General features: G+C 44.2%; 1 protein-coding gene across 1 annotated transcript; it reads left to right on the top strand.

Annotated features, from left to right (window-relative positions):
- The first annotated feature begins 12,698 nt into the window (after positions 1 to 12,698).
- Positions 12,699 to 18,102, top strand: LOC144389515 (uncharacterized). The gene is made up of 2 exons (XM_078094662.1): positions 12,699 to 17,129; positions 17,255 to 18,102. Exons 1-2 carry the CDS (start codon positions 12,842 to 12,844, stop codon positions 17,386 to 17,388), a joined length of 4,422 nt encoding a protein of 1,473 aa, XP_077950788.1. The 5' UTR covers positions 12,699 to 12,841; the 3' UTR covers positions 17,389 to 18,102.
- The last annotated feature ends 1,487 nt before the right edge of the window (positions 18,103 to 19,589 follow it).

Here is a 19,589-nt window from a genome sequence, read left to right as displayed (position 1 = left end):
CCTTTAGCCATTGCCAAGCTGCATTTATTTACTTGCGGGTGCAATGCAGACGCCAAAAGTACCGCAAACCCAATATACAGCTGTCTAATGACTCAAAGGGGAAACCACACTGACCACAACGTTTCTGCCAACCAAACTGACAAATAATTGAGGATCTACAGCTTTTTGAAAAATGTGAGCATCTTCAAGTAAAAAGATCTAGGAACACTAAGCCAACCTCTTAGTCATTTATCAAAGCTGACGTGTGGGAATGCGCAATGGTCCTCATTCATTCCCGGGCAGCCCTGGCCATTGTAAATCAAAATGGCTTTAATTACTCCCAGTGCAGGGTGGTTGCAAGTCAAGAAGCTCATTACATAAGAGTCCAAAGGAAAAAAGAAGCACAGCAAATTCCTATCATTCTCATCAAAGTGCATGCCTGTACATCCATCAGCCTGTGTCACTGTCATCCCCTCTGTGAGCATCGATGCAGCGTGTGTGTGTGTGCGCCGCTAATATCTTTGCTCTCGTGAATCTGGGATTATTCACCACAGATGACTGAACCAAACTAGCCCCTCACTCAATGAGTTTGCCGCGGCACAGACGATGACCGCGGGTCATTAAACCCCCGTCCCATAAGTACCGCCCAGGCATGGAGCAAACGCATACTAGCACACACTTTTGAGTGAAATTGAGGTTGCTGTGTCAGTGGGCAGGCGGTGATGCAGCCTTGTACGAGGGGGAGTAATTGAGATGGCCAGTGAAAAGGGGAGCGAGGCTTAGACAACCAACCACACAAGTTCCCGGCCGCAGTCCAATTACACCCAGCAGCCTCCACAACCTCCTGAACTCCAATTACGGCTGGCAAAGCTTGGCTGGTCCGAACCTGTCAGCCCTCCTCTCTCCCAACCACAGAGAACAAATAGCAAAGTCAAAGCAATGTGTGATGTCCTCTGGGGGAGAGACTAAGCGGGATGAACAACGAACCATGAGCCCCTAGTTTAAGTCTAAAAAGCAAATGAAAGATTAAAAAAAAGGTAGACCGCAGAAGACTTAAAGCCATCAGGGTGATCGAATGAACTTAATTTGAGTGATTCTAATTGATATTACAGTTTAAACTCATCTGTTAACATACTCTGCATGTTTCTATTAGAGACAAGTGATTGTCTGCTTATATGGATCTAAGCACGGGATAAAATCATTCTGACATGGATCCTGAAATGCTTTGAGTTAACATGCTGTCTCTCCAGGCTAAAATACGGCATCACTTACTGCAATAGATTTCACAAATGAACCAACAAATTTTTAGTTGTGAAGTTGTAGAAAGAGTAACTTGTTTTGTTTTTTTTACTGTAAATATATTTCAATATTATTCTCACCCCTCTTGCAGTAAGTACTTACAAAGGTTTCCTTTTTAATCAGCAATCCGGATTGTCTTACCGACAATAAGATCTTGCTTTCCATTTATATTCTAAAATGCATACATCTTAGGGAAATTACATATACAATCCTTCATGGTTCAGGCCAAGCTGACATGCTGCTGCAGGAGCTGTTAAAGGGGCTCTAATGCTGAACTGGAGATATACTTATCTAAAAGGTTTCTGCTGCTCTGAAAATGGCAAATGATAAAAAATGTAATTACTCTAACTGGACAATTGTTTTTCTATCAGGGCACAGAACACTTCTGATGATGAAAAAGACATAAATTAATAGGTTACTGGTAAATAAATAAATCAACACTCTAGTCTTTGAAATTTTTGTATTGCCTGAAAAAAAAAAATCATCATCATAGCCAGTGTGTAGACAGTAATCGTGAAAGGTTTCATGTCGATACATTACTGATCCAGGAGAGGCTTTTGTACAGGCACGGCAGGAGTCAAAATCTGGATGTCCGATTCACACGTTTCAACCACTTTTGATTGTATTGGATCGACAAGCGCTGTGCGGAAAAGAGGAAGCTCCCTTAGCCACTCAGACGCCAAATTAGGTGGAGCGTCAAAGGTTTAAGAACTCACCATTAGCATGGGCGGAGACAGGAGCTACATCTGTCCATAGGTGTCCATCCTTCCCTGCTGTATCTCTCCAGGGTCCAACGGGCATGAAGGTTTGATGAGGCTTCTGCATGTTAGATGAAGCCAAGGTAAATCCAGCTACAGATCTACATTTATTGCAGTACACGTCCTACTGAAAGGGTAATATGTGATTTAAACAGTTTGATGTCTCAAACTTTATAAAAGATACAACTTGACCTCCTTAAAAAAAAAATTAAGCAGCCAGCCAACTTTCCCTGAGAGTTACAAAGGAGGGGGAATAATGAAAAATGGGTAACCCTTGATTGAATGTGGTGCCAGATTCAAGCAAAAATGTTACCAGGCAGGACAACCGGGCCCTCAAGAGGGAGAATAAATCTATCCGCAGAAGAAAGAGCCCTAAAAATAACTAATTGCAGACAAAGGATCTAAAATAGTAATCATGGACAGGAATCAATATTGGACAGAGGCGTGCAGACATAATACTACTCCCCTGCTCCCCCCAACAGGACACACGAGCGGAAATCCGGAATCTTTTGATACACCTGTATGAACAGAAAACCACCTCCGCAAAACAGGGATATTTGTCTGCCGAGAACCCTCCACGCCCCCGAAAACTTTATCTCCTACCTAAGATCCATAGGGATCCAGAGACGTGGACAGCCCGGCAGACCCATTATATCAGACTGTGGCAGCAAATCCTACCGGATAGCAGAATTCATAGATAGCTATGTAAAAGATACTTTCGAATTTGTTTCCCACCCGGAAGGATGCTCTTTTCTTTAAATGCGGAGAACCAATTGGGCCTCCAAGCGGTGCAGGATACACTCAGTCAATTTTTAATCCTGGGCTTGACCGAGAACGACTTCAATTTACCTATATTATTATATATTAAAAGGCACATTTAGAGAGCTTCAGGACCAAGTGGGATCACTATCCGGTTTTAAAATTATTACAGCGACCAAAAGAAATTAAAATCTTAAAGACCTTCTGGTGCATGCTGCCCTATGCAATACACACACCACAAATGGCCCTAAAAAATGAGCACCGATATTCATACAAACCTGAGACCACCAACCTGGTGCATTGCATTAAATGTGGAATCTGAGGGAACATGTACATTGGTCAGACGAAGTACAGCCTACTCACAAGATTGAAGCAACATTTACATGAACACGTACAATCATTTTTACCCAGAAGGAATGATTAATCTCCAGATTGTGTACAGATGGACAAAGGCTGTATAGAGAGACACTGGATCAAAAAATACAATCTATCCTTTCGGTCTAAACCAACTATAAAAATAATAGATCCTATACTTGCCTGCCAGTACACAGACTGAAATACCACTCGAATCTTACATCTGCTACACCTTACGGAGGAAATCCGTGTCCTTCCTTTTAAACATTTTGTGATACCGTGCATCTCTGACTGTCCAGGCAGTCAGACTCTTCTTTCCCCCCACCGAACCCTAAATGAACTGGCAGCACCAACTGGGAAATGAATGCATTAATCAATACATATATATATATATATTAATTGAATCCATATCCAGGAGAATTGAGGGAATTTGAGTCAGAAATTCACAGCAACCTTGCAGATGTTAGATTTTGTCATTAACATTTGCGTCAATCTATTGTTCAAGGTTCATTGTTCTATTACCACGCTCCCTTCCCCGACGTCTGTTTCCTTTTATTAAACAAAGACTTAGTCATGGCCCGAGGAAGTTTTGGAACTGCCATCTTTTATCAAATGTATCTGATCATCTGCTAAGCATTGTTGTGTTAACGTGCTTTTTTCAGTCCCCTATTGAGGGTTTCATTTGTCCTTTGGGACTTGACACCTACATTTTGATTAATGCATTAATTTCCCAGTTTCCACATACCCCCAGCGCAATACTTGTACTCCTTTCACACTTACACAAAAGCACCCTGCCATCAGCGAGAAATTATTCAAAACAGGTTGTGGTAATGTCTCCAATCTGGAAATGAATAGCTCGGCCTCAATTTTGGAAAGTGAAAACAGTCTGATTCTCTCCCATTGAGGTTTTTTTTTTTGTTATTCTAAATGGGGCGAAATGTATGTCGTGCTGCAAACATCTTAATGTTATTGACCATCAAAATAACAGTTTTGGGTCCTTTTTGAATTCCTAGTCTCTGTGTGTGGAAGGGTGGAACTATAGTAGATTGAAATGTCTGTCCTCCTGCAATATGCTGCAAATGTGAACATGTGGGTGAAACACCATTGACGGGGCTGCAGCCTCACACCATGTTCAGCACCTTGGACAGCTGCACTGAACGGGCCCCTTTGGATCACTTTTGACCACATTGAGCAGCACAGGCAGACCTAAAGAGCCATGTAGGACTATTGAGACGTTCCACCCTTACCAGGAAATGGACAGCAGTTTTTATTTTATTTTTTTCAAAATAAAGCATAAACCAGAGATATGGCTTTGAACATCACACAATTTTAAGGCTTACTTTAAGACAACGGTTTAGTATAAGTAAAGCAGTGAGAGCCAAGCCATCCATTGGTGTGTCTCTCGTTTCCACTACTGTAATGCTCTTGCGTCAGCCACTGGAACATCAGACGATGGACTTTACCGCTTTAGCGGAGCTTCAGCAGGAATAGGATAAAATATGTTTTGAGTGTAATCCCCCCCGAATTCACTCTGTAATGTTTTTGTTTGCTAAGAATGAGCCCTTCATCTCGTGCATAGTGAGCAGGTTGTCTTTACGGTGTCCGCCACTTAAACTGAACCAAACACTGGCTCTTGTAATGTGTTTTTTTTAGGATTGACCTGAAGGCTACCATGGTTCTGACAGACGTAGGAAACTGCTAGATGGCACCAAAACCTATGTACTGTCACTTTAATGCTGTTCAAATATCGGTTTACCAAAACTAACTTAGAAATGAACAATGTATCCAAATATCAGGTCACAGTGGAGTTCTTTCAGATACTGTCAGCACAGTGCTCGTTGTTTATGGTCTTTGCAGCTTCCCTGCTAGACGTCCCAGCAGGAGCCTAAGTGCAGAGTTTGCCAACTGGCATGTTTCTGCTCGCAGCCTGGACTGCAGCCTAATTTTGCATCTTAGGTTCTTTTGTTTGTATGTTGAGTCACTGAGTAAATTCTCCTCTCAGTTCACATTCTCGTTTGCGTTTTGCTGAGTGAGAACGGCAGGCCAACTGGCGAGAATGTGAATTCATCTGTCTGACGGGTGTATGCATGAAAATTATATTCTCTCTCCACCCACAGGCTGAACTTAGCACCGACTGTACAGGCAACAGAGGGTAGAGCAAGTTGTGTTGTGTGCGTTGTGCAGCTTGAGAAGTGCATCAAACGCACATTTATTTTTACAGCACAGAAACCGATGAAAGATCCGTCTGCCACTCCTTTGATATCAAACTGTCTGCATACACTGAGTCCAAAAAGCGTATTTTGTGTCACTTCTGGCGGAATTCATTCTCGTGATATCTGTCATGCTGCTGTGTTGTCCTGCAAAGGCAACCCTTGTTTAGCGTGACCTTTTCCTGTGCCCCAGTGCTATCCATCTTCACCCACTGATGGTGTCAGCGAAGGTCATGCCTACAATAAATGAGGCCGATTCAACGGCAGCATCCACAGTTAGCTGCTAGTTTGAATCCCATGTTAGATGAAAACGCAAAGTTTGTTGTAGTTTTATCTAGAGAAGCTGTAATTTAGAGCAAGTTAAGTGTAACCAGCCTGCAAATGTACAGCCTATAATACATTATCTTTTTTTTATTATCATAAATTAACCAACTATACCAAAGGAAAACTAAGATTCATGAAAATGTATTTCTTGCCTTGGAAACAGCAGTTTGGAAAGGAGCGTGCCACAAAGTCCACTTATAACAAGTTCCACTTTAGGAAATGGTGTATGTAATCATTTACACGGTCAAGAATGGTGTTTCAGTCTGAGCAATAACACTTAAATGTTATACAACTTATGTATAAAGACAAAAGAAATGATCATCAGATTTTGTGAGAAATGATAATCTCCCAGCAGACCGGTTGTTCATTGGTGCCACTAGCTTCATAATCAATACTAGAGAAAAAACTTCACCAATCATGTAGAACTTCATTCAGAATTTGATTTGGTGGGACTGTTTGTTTGGTGAGCAACGAACTCGATCTTGTAACAGGCCTGCTTATTAAACCCAAGCCATGTTTCTTTCAGTCAAGTAATTGTGGTGGTAAAAACTGATACAGCGCCTCACTTGTTAGCCTGGAAGACGAATGAGGATACTTTCAGATACAGTTTTGAAGTTCAATCCCATTTGTTATTGTGACTTTTTTTTCTTTCCACTTACATTGGGGACAAAAAAAAAAAAGAATGAATCCGAATGCTTTCATGCTGATGTAGCGAACAGCAAGTGAACAAACACATATCATGTAGTTACCCTATAGAGCTGGTGGCTGAACAGGGGTCACAGTAGAGTTAAGGAAAGGTGAAAATCAACAATGGAATCTGAGTTGAGTGTTATTTTAGCCTACGGTAATGCATCAGTGTGAGGCTGCACTTCTTCACCATTAGCTGAAGGTAAAGGTCACAATCTAACAGCGAGGCAATTTATTTTTCGCAAATACCAAGTCTTAATAAGCTTCAACTTCTCGCCGCTTTTCTTAATACAGCTGGGCAAAGAGCCGGTGTAATATTCTGATTTACAGAGTATAAAAAATATTGACGTTCTGTAATATAAAATATATCTGCAATAGTGGGCAAAGCCAAAGGATACTAAAGAGCAGTAGCTACAATTTCCTTCCTTTACAGGATGACTTTGCAGTATGCACAGTGGATCAATGACTTTATTAAAACAGAAGAGCCCCGTTAACTGATGGTTTGCAGTCTTGGAAAAGTATTTTTTTCTCCAACACGCATTAACCTTCGTCTTGCAGCTTGGCAGCAGCCAACCTGACTGCTCCGATGATGATGATATGTGTAGGAAAGTAGATATGTAAAATGGTATGAAGACAGCCTCATCTGATCAGATATGAGTGTTTCTAGAATAAATGAAAGCGGCCTCAGACCACTAACTTGAAAGAATAAGTCATTCTTGAGATTCAGTAACAACTGAACATTTTTCAAAGGATTGCAGCACCTCCTCATAAGGCCATATGAGGCTCATGCTGTGTCTTTAAGGGTTAAACTGGTTCATCAGTGTTATTAACGTAATTAACTAACGACTCACAAATTGGTAGTCTCTATAAGTCAATTGTTTTCAGTCAGATCAGGCCGGTAGCAAAACTTAATACTAATCAAAGTCCACTCCAAAATTACCATTTTCTTTTTCCTCCTTCTACTCAGACCGACTTCGCCTTCACTTCTCTCCGTTATTAGTTTTGTCCGCATTCCTCTTTCATCCCATCAATCCAAAATCAATGTGGAAAATCCCCCCCGGTCACGTCACTTAATCGCATACCAACCACTTTCCAGTTAATCTAATAATCTCCACCTGCTGCCTCCAGCTTGAGATTCTACAACAGCATCCGAGTGACCATGTGTTATCACCAGCATTCCCTTAAACTGCAGATCAGGGCCAAAGTCCAACCAATGCATCATTTTGAAAAATGAAAAATATATATGTATATTGAGTATATTAAATTGCTGAGATCAAATCTCGTCCACTTCAGAGGACAAATTATTCTATTCCCAAAATGTGCTCTCTATTTAAAATGAGAAATGCTGACGTTTATAAATTTGCAAAGAAACTTCTATTCAACACCAGGATGTATCAGAATCAAATCTGTTTGAGACACATACGTTTAAAAGCCTTATTTGTATTCCCGATAATGTGCAATAAAGCAACACTTTGGTAACAAAAGGTTATGTGTCCAACGTAAGCTAATGGGTTCTTTTCTTAAGAATATTCTCCCACCTCGACTTTGGTCAACTGATGATCTCCTGAAAGTAACGGAATTAAAAGTGTCTTTGGAAATCCAGGAAGTTCAAGTTGTCATTATCCTTTTAATAATTGTAACTGTGGTGTTGAGAAAACGTTTAGAAGGTCTTGCTTTAACTCTATAAACTTGATTAAAAGTCATGTGAAGTCTGGCAGTGGGTCAGCCACTGAAAAGGTAATTTCATCCAAATACAGAACGATAACCAGACCCCGTAAAGTTAAATCCCAAGAAACGAATACAAATTATGTCACGGTGTGGTTTTATTTCTCTGCCCCAAGACTCTCGGCCCAGACACCGACTCGGCCAGTACCGGCTCCGAGACTCAGCCTCCCTCCCATCCCGTGGTCCTCTCCCACCCGACCGTTGGTGATTTGAGGGCCGTCTGGGATCCGGCCCTGAGGGGGGGGGTTATGGGAGGGAATGAGCCGGCGACTCCGGAGGTGTTCGGTGTCCCTGACCCGCCGACGACGACTGCGGAGGTGTTCTGTGAAGAAATGTTTCAAACCAGTCGAGCGCTGCATAAAAAAAAAAGTTGAAAAACTGAAGTCAGATAAAGATTGCACAGAGATAAGATGGCTCTAGGCATAATGAGAGGCAAGCTGTAATCATCTATATCAAAAAGAATCCCCTCTGTAAAGTGATTTAATCGGTTTGTAAGGAAATCATCGTCAGTGCAGACAGCTCAATGCATTATGTGCAGCAATCACTGCTCCCAAAAAAAATCCTTCAGTCTAACGAGACAACTTGAACAGTGGAGCCGGCAACCTGCTTAGTATTGAACACAACTTAATGAACTCTTCCTAGCAAAAAATAGACACTTGGCAGTATACAAATCGGCAGGAAATTCAGCTCAAGGGTAATCTGGGATAGAGCACGCAGTGACACATCTTCAAGTGGTGCACTAATGCTTATTTAGTCATCTGTAAACTAGCTGTTTTGTCGCAGCTCCGTTATCATGTGCTCAGTGGAAATAAACAGCTTTGGAGCTGACGGCTGTGGCAGCGAATGAAGTCCTCCTTCCTAAACATTAACATGCTTACCCTTTGATCACCGGCTCTGACAGATCTGTGGCAGACAGCCGCCATCTTTTAAAAAAAACAAATGAGTCATGCAGCCGGGTCGCTCGTCACCAGAGCCCTGCCTCGAGGCTCCAAACTGCAATTAAAACTGCAACATGGGGGAACCAGCAGTGACTCCTGCAGAGAATATGGCATCACGCAATATCAACGGCATAAAAGTTGGCTATTCAGAAAACAAGAACTTAATCGGGGAAAATATTTTTTACATCTACCCTGGCTTTTCATTTAAGTCTGATCCACCCACTCTCACACACATAAAGGTCTCGGAGATTACCACGGTGTGTGGTACACAGTAAAGCTTGCTTTGGTTCCAGAGGATACTACATGACGTTTGATAAATTAGTCGGGGCAGACTGACTGGAGTTGGAAAGAAGTCAGATTAACAGACATCTGGAGCTGGCTCCTCATTGAGGAAAGCGGACGAAGCTCCACCACTAGCAGAGCAAAACCCTCCAACCTGATGACACTCTAGTAGAAAACCATTGGGATTACCCATCAAAGCAGAATCCCTTTAGAAAACTTCTCATTTTACTGCAGCGCAGTCCAACAGTCTGAATCACAGTCTCTTTGTTCACCTGTGCCTCCAGTAGGCCCTGCCATGTGACCTGGGCATCCCAGTGGGGACCTGGGGAGCAGTGAGGCGAAGCTCTGCTCTTGCCAGTGAGGATGATGGTCCAAGTTTTTGTGCTGAATTGGACCTGGTGGCGCTGACTACAGGAACTTTAAATGAATATATAATATCTAATTGTTTAAATGGACTTGCTTATGTTCTTATGGAAACATCAGTAAAAACGTTACACAACCAGTAAAAGATTACTCAAAGTTTTCAGGTTTTGGAATGCCTCAAGAATCTACCGTATATGCCACTACCTTCTTCACCTCTTTTCTTTTTAGAGGATAAAGACAACCCCAAAGACTTGAATAATGAGAGTGCATAGCCGAATATACCCACTCTTGTAGCGAAACATTGTCTTTAGAGAATTGCTGTCAGAAGTCACATGTGGAGAGCTGAGCTTATTCCCATCTGTCCTCATTCCATTTCTTTCTCCTCTGTATTACCCACCACCACCCTCTTCGTGGCCGAACCCTTAGAGACAGAGCCCTGTCCTGTCCGTCTGCCATTGTCTACCAGCACAAGAATACCAATGGCCAGCAGCTCAAAGCAATCAATTCCTTCGAGGTAGATCCACTGTGTGGCTGATATCAGGCTCCCTGATTATAGTCTCCAAACGCAAGCCGATCAATATCAGCCACCACCTTGCCTTCCCACCACAAAAACTCGAGCATAGTACTTAAAGCCCCTGGTTTTGAAAGCGCTCCAAGTCAAAAATCGACCGTAGTTTGGAACCAGAGTCCCACTAAAACCTGAATTGTTGCTTGAGAATGATTTTGATGCAGTCATTTTGTGAATAGAGTTGTTAGAAGGGGGGATCATCCGTGCTGTATTGAGGAATAACGTGACAGACTCAAACACTCTCTCTGCAGGGCAAAAAATGAAATACTAGGATGTACTTCATTGGCAGATGGGTAACATTTGGCAGCGCTACGAAGGCGACTGCTCGCTGCATCACCTTCGGGGGCATTAAGATTCTGCCGATGCTTTTAAACAGCTGCTCCTTTTGTACCACGTTTCATATTACTTAAAAACAGCATGATTACCTTTTGATGATTTGCTTGCTTTTTAATGGGTTTTTTTTGTCTTTGCCTGAGACATGTTCTTAAATATTGATAACACCAAGTCATGAGGTGAACATTAATATCTGCTTCAAAAGAACTGAATGTAGTATAAAAAGAAAATGTTGCAAACATGTGCTGCATCAAACTGTAATGAGCATGTTCATTGCCATTTTTTGTATGACCACTTTAGAGTTCAGCGTCTTTTGTTGACATGTACAATGCAACTTCAGATGAGTTTTTTCAAAATAGGTTTCCACAGCCAAAAAAACCCCGTAATGAGCAGATCCACAAAGCCCGTCCCCTCTAAAAAAAAAACAACCCAGCGGACCTCGGTCATTACAGAATCATTGTAAGAACTTGAGTGTGCTTCTGGGCGCACATCCAAACTGTCAGCAAGCCATACCTGGAAGCCACAGATGAAGAGTGACATTTGGTAAGTGGAGGCCTTGATTTGATGCTTTGTTTTAAACCTGTACGTAGCGGGAGGATGACACAGTGTGGGGGGCCGTGAGTTCCCGAGCCAACCAGCTACAAACTGACAGCACAATATAAGGGTGACAAAACTGGTTGGTATGAAATTTGATTCAACAAAGTCCAGTTAAACTTTAGAATGGATACATTCTAACAATAAAAGTTATACTTTCAAATCAAATCAAATTCAAGAAAAATATCCCAACAATATTTACTGTCAATTTTCAAACTGAACTGGATGAAATATAAAGAGTAAATAGTTCATGCTTTTTGAAATTTCTGATCAAACTAGTGAAGTATTTATTAAATAAATTGTTGTTCAGGCGTCATCCCCCTTTCTGTTCATCATTGTTTTTCTGTCAATGCATGTGTTAGGGATTAATCATATTGGACTTCTTGATTTATTTTTGCATGAGAGATGTGCTTTTTTTCCTCGTAGCGACACTTTATTGCCAGTCTCTGAACATACGAGACATTTGCCTGTAGAAAGATATTACATTATTATTCTGCGTCTACTCTTCTCTCGCCCGGTCTCCCCAGTGTGTGTCAACCTCAGTCGAGTTGGGAAGCTTGTCAGAAAACACATATTGGATTGGACGACTAGCATCATGTGATGTGACAGTCGGTGTGCTTCTTGGACTGCTCAACCAGTGGCGTGAAGGATGGAAAAGCTGCGCCGGTTTCCAAAAGAAGTGCTCCATCAAATGATCGGTTTTAATTCCGGGTACAATGGCGAACGCTGCTCTAGAGTTTACAGAGGATGAATGGATGGAATGACGTAACCGATGAGGCAGCCCAACAACAACCCGGCATCGCAGCGTCTGAATAACTTGTCTGTCACCTGTATTCATCTTTGATTGCTGTATCAAACTTTGCATTCAAATATGTTGAATCTGAGCTGTGTGCATTTTCTCTAATGCAGGGTGGAATGTGTCTGCATATAGTATTATATAACTACAAAACGGTCTCTCTTCTATTTGCTTGTTACGGCCACAGCCTTCTGAGTTTGTTTTTGTGATTATTAATTGGTTTGGCCCTTCTGAGTGCAGGCTCCGCCCCTGCGCACCTGAGAGCGGTTGCGGTGATGGCTCAGGCTGAGCATATAGAGGGGAGAGCGACTGAGCGCCGGGAGAAGGAGGAGACCTGCGAGAGCGCCAGGCCCCGGCCTCAACACCAGGAGACCAGTGTTTTGTGTTCGAGCTACTATTGTGATATATTAATGTGTAAAACGGAGAGGCTGGAGGTTGGAAAACTATAAAAAGAACTTTGCATCGCTTCCTGCCTATCGCGTTTCTTTATGTGGCTGACCCCTCGGCTGAACGAGCCGTCACCTTATCGAGGGGTCCGTAACATAAATGGGGGCTCGTCCGGGATATCTGTGTCCGGATAGTAGCTAAGGAATTCGAGTGATCTAATTTAATTCGGGTGATCCACGTTCTCTGGTTAGACAGAGTAAGCCAGCGGGGCTGTGCTTAGCGCCAGTCCTGACAACGGTTTACTGTTTATTATTTTGCCTTTCTTATGTTAGTTTGTTATTTTTGGAGGTACTCCGGGGGAGAGAGCGATCTCTTAATCGGTACCCTCTGAAGACTAGAGAGGAAAAGTTAGCTTTATGGGTTAGGTAAGTAGGCCCAGAGAATGTTGGATTATCCTGATTATTTCTGCATATTGTTGTTTAAAAATGGCAACGTTTGAGTTAAGCCGATTTATAGATCAACCAAATGTTGAAGTTTTAGGGACATGTCGAAAAAGTGATTTGTCTCTTATTGCTCAACATTATGGGATTCCTTTTTCTAGAACACTAAGAAAAGCAGAGTTAAAAGATTGTTTAGTGGCTGGCTTGGTTAATAAAGGTGTTTTTTCGGCCATGGAGTCTAGTCCCACTGTAGCGGCGGAGTTGGAGGCACCAGCTGCTGCGGGAACTTCGCCTTTACGCGTATCGCGTGGTGGTCCAGTAACTCCCTTGGTGGGGGTTGGTGCGGAGGAAGGTTTAGCCTACTCGATGCCTAAATTTGAGCCTCTTTCTCTTTCCACAGAATCAACAGGGAGTCGCTCAGATGCACGTCTAAAACTACGTTTAGCACGGCTGCAGTTGGAGACCCAGGGCCGAGCTCAGGCAAGGCAAGATGACTTGAAGCGTCAGATCGAAATGTATCGAATTGATGCTGATACCAAAGTACGACTGCGGGAGTTGGAGTTACAGGCTGCGCCCGAGGTACCAAAGAAATCTACTGTCAAAACATCTCTGGTCGAAGGTGATCCCGTTACGTCGCCTGGTCCATCACCGTCGGGAGGCGTTGACGAACCAGTTGGTACTGGTGGTGATTCGGTAGCGCCGTTTTCAACACATTTTGACGTGGCTAAAAACATCTCGATCGTTCCACCCTTCCGGGAAAAGGAAGTGGAAGCATATTTTCAAGCTTTTGAACGAGTGGCGTTAGCTTTAGGATGGCCAAACGCGGTTTGGGCACTAATGTTGCAATGTAAACTCTCAGGTAAGGCGCAGGAGGTATGTGCATCTCTCTCGTTAGAGGAAAGCGTACAGTATGAAGCCGTGAAAGCTGCAATTTTACGGGCATACGAACTTGTTCCTGAGCATTACCGACAACGGTTCCGTACCTCGAAAAGGGGCACGTCGCAAACGTATGTTGAATTCGCTCGGGAAAAAGGCATCTTATTCGATCGCTGGACCAAGGCGTGCAAGGTAACTGACTATAACTCTTTGCGAGAGCTGTTGCTGATCGAAGAATTTAAGAACTGTGTTCCTGAACGTACTGCATTGTATCTGAACGAACAAAAAGTCAGCACTGTTCAGCAGGCTGCGGTGTTAGCTGACGAGTATGCGTTAATGCACAAAACGGTGTTTTATAAGCGTCCGTCTGATTCTGGGGGTTCCGCCGTGAAGGAGAACGAAAATCTTTCCGACTCGAGAAGTAAATGGAGTCCTCCCAGTCCGAAATCTAATCGAGAATGCAGTTACTGTCACAAAATGGGTCATAGTATGGCTGAGTGTCGTACGTTGAAACGTAAACAAGAACGACAAGATTCTTCATCTTTTCAACCGCGAGGCTCGGTGTTGGTGAAAACTTTGTCTCCGGCGGTTGCAGTGTCCCCCACGACCCCAGACAGCTGTTTCAAGCCGTTCATATTCCGCGGTTTTGTTTCAGTAGGTGAGAGGGGCGAGGATCGAAAACCGGTAAGAATTCTCCGGGATACAGGGGGGTCTCAGTCCTTCATATTAGCAGATGTTCTGGATTTTGGTGTTGATTCCGCGTGTAATACCAGCACGGTGGTGCAGGGTATTGAAATGGGTTTTGTGACTGTCCCGTTGCATCGGGTGCACGTTTCGTCTGAGTTGGCGTCTGGATGTTTTGAGGTGGCAGTGCGTCCCTCGCTACCTGTGAGAGGCGTTGACTTTATCATGGGTAACGATATAGCTGGGGGTAAAGTCATGCCGGTGGTGCAAGTGGTCGACGTCCCGCACAACGACTCTCAGGCGGATGTGCTTGCTAGAAACCTGCCAGGGGTGTTTAGCGCCGTGGTGACACGAGCCCAAGCAAAACATGACCTTCAGGAAAGTAATATACTCTGCGATTCTGTGTTTCCCAAGATTCTGGGAACTGACGTGCTGGCTGATCCTCCAGAGCCGCCCAAAACGACTCCAGGGTCAGCTAGGAGCTTTGATCTCATTACTAATTTGCTTGTTTCGCGCGAAACTCTGATTGAAGCGCAGCGAGAAGATTTATCTTTAACTCCATGTCGGGCGAGTGCTGAAAAGGGGAAAATATCGCTGCGTAATCACCAGTTTTACTGGCACGATAAGGTGCTAATGCGTCACTGGAGTCGATCGCTAAATCCTGGGCAGCAAGACGATTGGAATGTGGTGCATCAAATTGTGGTGCCCTCGAAGTTTCGATCACAGGTCTTAGAACTGGCCCATGACCATCCTTGGTCCGGACACCTCGGTATCACTAAAACCTTTAACCGGGTGCTCCAGCATTTCTTTTGGCCAGGTTTAAAAACTGATGTTGCACAATACTGCAAAACCTGTCACATCTGTCAGGTCAATGGGAAGCCTAATCAAGTTGTGCCGCCGGCTCCCCTCTGTCCTATTCCTGCCGTCGGCGAACCATTCGAGCGCGTGCTAGTTGATTGTGTCGGTCCACTCCCTCGTGCTAAGTCCGGGTGCCAATACTTGTTAACAATCATGTGCGTCGCGACACGCTTTCCGGAAGCCATCCCGTTACGTAACATCACGGCCAAGACGGTAACTAAGGCACTAACAAAATTCTTTACCACCTTTGGGTTGCCGAAAACGGTCCAAACCGATCAGGGTTCAAACTTTATGTCTCGCGTTTTCCGTACGTCCTTAAAGGCTCTTGGAGTGGCTCATGTCGTCGCAAGTGCCTACCACCCTGAGTCGCAAGGAGCTTTAGAACGGTGGCATCAGACGTTAAAATCCGCACTTCGCAAGTATTGCACCGAGACTGGAAAGGAATGGGATGATGGGGTCCCGTTAGTTTTATTTGCAGTGCGTGAGGCAAGACAGGACTCTCTCGGGTTCAGTCCGGCTGAGCTCGTGTTCGGGCATGATGTCCGGGGTCCTTTAAAAATGCTAAAGGAAGAGTTTCTCGATAGAGGTTTGTCCGCGAAAACAAACGTTCTCGAGTTGGTCTCACGTACTCGGGAACGTTTGCGAGACGCCTGTAATACGGCGAAGGAAGCGCTTTCATTGTCGCAAAAGAAGATGAAGAAACGCTTTGATACAAAAGCGGTGGTGCGTCGTTTCCTGCCTGGAGATAAAGTTCTCGTGTTGTTCCCCATTCATGGGACCACTCTCTCGGCCCGTTTTTCGGGTCCGTACGTGATCAAGGGTAAGTTGAATGAAACTAACTATATCTTGTACACTCCAGAACGGAGGCGAAAAACACGTGTATGTCACATAAATATGTTGAAACCCTATTTATGTCGTGTTGAACCGAAAGCGACCACCCCTGACGATCCGGTAGCTAAGGTACCCACCGAGCAGGTCTCATTGGTAACTTATGCTTTACCTGCCGACACTGAGGATGATGGGTTGCATGTCTCTATGGAAGTTTTAAACGGGGGGTGTTTCAAAAATTCGGAAGTCTTAACTTCACTCCCTTCTCGACTGGCCTATTTATCTCGCGAACAGCAACGGTACGTAATGGACCTGATAAAGGAGTTCCCAAATCTGTTCAATGACGTACCTCCCGGAACTAATGTCATCCAGCATGACATCGAAGTTGGCCGTGCAGGACCTTTCAAGCAACATGCTTACCGCTGTCCATTAACTAAGAGAGAGGCAATGAAAGCTGAGGTGCAATATTTACTAGAGAATGGGTTCGCTGTTCCGAGCAGTAGCCCCTGGAGCTCGCCGTGCATTCTGGTGCCGAAGGCTGATGGGTCCCTTCGTTTTTGTACCGATTTCCGAAAGAGCAATTCCGTCACCGTGGCGGATGCCTTTCCCTTACCACGTGTGGACGATTGTGTGGATAGTCTTGGGGGTGCAAACTACATCACCAAATTGGACCTATTGAAAGGTTATTGGCAGGTGCCCCTCACCGAGCGGGCTTCTAAAATCTCTGCGTTTGTAACCCCCGACGCTTTTCTGCAGTATACGCGTATGGCCTTCGGTCTCCGAAACGCGCCCGCAACATTTCAGCGGTTAATGTCCACAGTCTTAGGGGGGGTTCCTAACTGTACTGTTTATTTAGACGATGTCGTCGTTTACTCGTCTACGTGGGAGGAACACACGTTAACGTTGCATGACGTGTTTGGCCGATTGTCCGCTGCTTCCTTAACGTTAAATCTAAAAAAATGTGAATTTGTAAAAGCTTCTGTAACGTATCTAGGGAAGCAGGTGGGAAATGGTCAAGTGCGACCACGGGACGGAAAGGTGGCTGCTGTGCTCAACTACCCAACACCTACTACGAGGAGAGAACTACGTAGGTTCCTGGGAATGGTGGGGTACTATCGTTGTTTTTGCAAGAACTTCTCGACTGTTGTTGCGCCGTTAACAACACTGTGTAGTCCAAAAGTGGGTTTTCTTTGGACTAACGAATGCGAGCAGGCATTCCTGTCGGCAAAATCTCTCCTTTGCAGTGCACCGGTGCTGTCCGCCCCAGACCTGACTCGTCCGTTCCAGCTGGAGGTGGACGCCAGCGCGGTTGGAGTGGGAGCTGTCCTTCTCCAGGAGGGTGCTGACAACCTAGGCCACCCCGTATCATACTTCTCAGCTAAGTTCAACAGTCATCAGTTGAATTATTCAACCATTGAAAAAGAGACCTTAGCTCTGTTGCTAGCATTACAACAGTTTAACGTTTACGTGGGGGCTAGTGCGTCTCCTGTCGTTGTTTATACAGATCATAATCCACTTGTTTTTCTGAGCAAAATGTATAACCAAAATCAACGACTCATGCGTTGGGCCTTAATGGTTCAGCCGTACAATCTTGAGATCCGTCATAAAAGAGGCTCTGACAACGTAGTTGCAGATGCGTTGTCTCGCGGATTAATTTAGGAACAGGATTTTCTGTATGAACCCATGCAGAATCAGTTTTTCTTTTTCCCTCTAAGGAAGGAGGAAAAGAAAAAAAAAAAAAATGATTCTTCCTCTAGGGGGGGAAGTGTTACGGCCACAGCCTTCTGAGTTTGTTTTTGTGATTATTAATTGGTTTGGCCCTTCTGAGTGCAGGCTCCGCCCCTGCGCACCTGAGAGCGGTTGCGGTGATGGCTCAGGCTGAGCATATAGAGGGGAGAGCGACTGAGCGCCGGGAGAAGGAGGAGACCTGCGAGAGCGCCAGGCCCCGGCCTCAACACCAGGAGACCAGTGTTTTGTGTTCGAGCTACTATTGTGATATATTAATGTGTAAAACGGAGAGGCTGGAGGTTGGAAAACTATAAAAAGAACTTTGCATCGCTTCCTGCCTATCGCGTTTCTTTATGTGGCTGACCCCTCGGCTGAACGAGCCGTCACCTTATCGAGGGGTCCGTAACATTGCTCTATTGACAATCAGCAGCTTAAACAGTATTAGGCAAGGCCACAGCCGCTGCCAGAATCAAAAGGTTAATGATCTCAAGACCCCTGCTGAAACACATGTTTTCATCTTCACCAACACCAACTAGAGACCGTCCTGCAGGGGCATCCCACCCACAGAGACGCTAAATTGGGCCAAAAGTAGGGGTGGGGCGATGGAGCCGTCGCCCCATTTCCGGCAACCTTGATAGGACAAGCCTGCATTCATTTTGATCGGGAGGAGACGCCTCTGAAGTATCTTGCAATTATTTCCCGTTGCCAAATTCTGTCCAAAGACAGGAAGATATAAAAAAAAACTGGAGAAGTACTGAAAACCTCCCGAGCACATTTTGTCCAATGAATCGCACACAAAAAAACAATAACAGCCTTGCTACTGCGCCAGATATTGTTCTAGTTACAAAAAAAGTAAAAACTGTAAAATCATTATGCACTTGGTGTGAATGTATTCATTTCTTTGTTGCTGTACATACCTGTGTTTGTGTGCAGGACCGTGACGGGGAGCACAGTGTACAGACCAGTGACATGCGGCTGGGTGAAAAAGCCTCCTCCAAATCCCTGTTTTAACAAGATAATGCAGTTTCCCTGACGACACGGAGTACACAAACCCCTGTGGCAGCAGTGTCCAAACATTTCTCACTTCACACCCATCCGCACTAAATAACCCCGCGCCGAGCATTGCTGAATAATTGGGCTGGCCCTGGACGCAGCCTCTCTCCAGCAGAGCAACATCACCCTTCTGAGATGTAGCAAGCGTTCGTCATGTAGTACTGTTAAAGCAAGTAGACGGACACTTGAGCTGCATCACTCTCTCAATACTGGCTGAATGGCCACTCAGACAGACTTACCTTGAGTCTGTATTGGTTCAACTGCAAGCACAAAGATGTCTGGGTGAGATTTGTTAGTTCTGTCTGTTTACCTTTAAAAACCAGAGTGAGTGGTAAACGCCACATGACATAGCAATTGTGCTGTGAGCGGTGGTTGCATCATTGAAATGAGTATTCATGGTTCTACAGTACGTTGTATAATGTATTCACAAAAAGGGGATTTTTTTTTAAGGGATCATGCCAGTGGCTTTTTACCTTTTCATCATCTGCACTTTCCACAACAGCTAACTATTTTTACAAAAACTTATTTTGCGTCCATGTGTTTCCATTCTTACCTGTGCAAAATAAAAATGTTAAAAAGGAGCAGCTGCTTGTAGTGTCAATTTGGATAACGCAGGTACATGGAGAAATTGTCAAATGGCAAAATACTGGACACCAATTGGATCGCTGCATGCAACAACTTCATGGGGTGATCAGTCAGATGTTGCATTTGAGCTAATTTTACCGTCCTGAATAATGTAGCTATTACTGTATTTCACAATAGTCAA

This window comes from Gasterosteus aculeatus, chromosome 2 (genome assembly GCF_964276395.1).
Source record: "Gasterosteus aculeatus chromosome 2, fGasAcu3.hap1.1, whole genome shotgun sequence".
Classification (NCBI taxonomy): domain Eukaryota; kingdom Metazoa; phylum Chordata; class Actinopteri; order Perciformes; family Gasterosteidae; genus Gasterosteus; species Gasterosteus aculeatus.
Note: the sequence above shows the minus strand (reverse complement) of the source record. Positions and strands in the feature narration are given on the sequence as shown.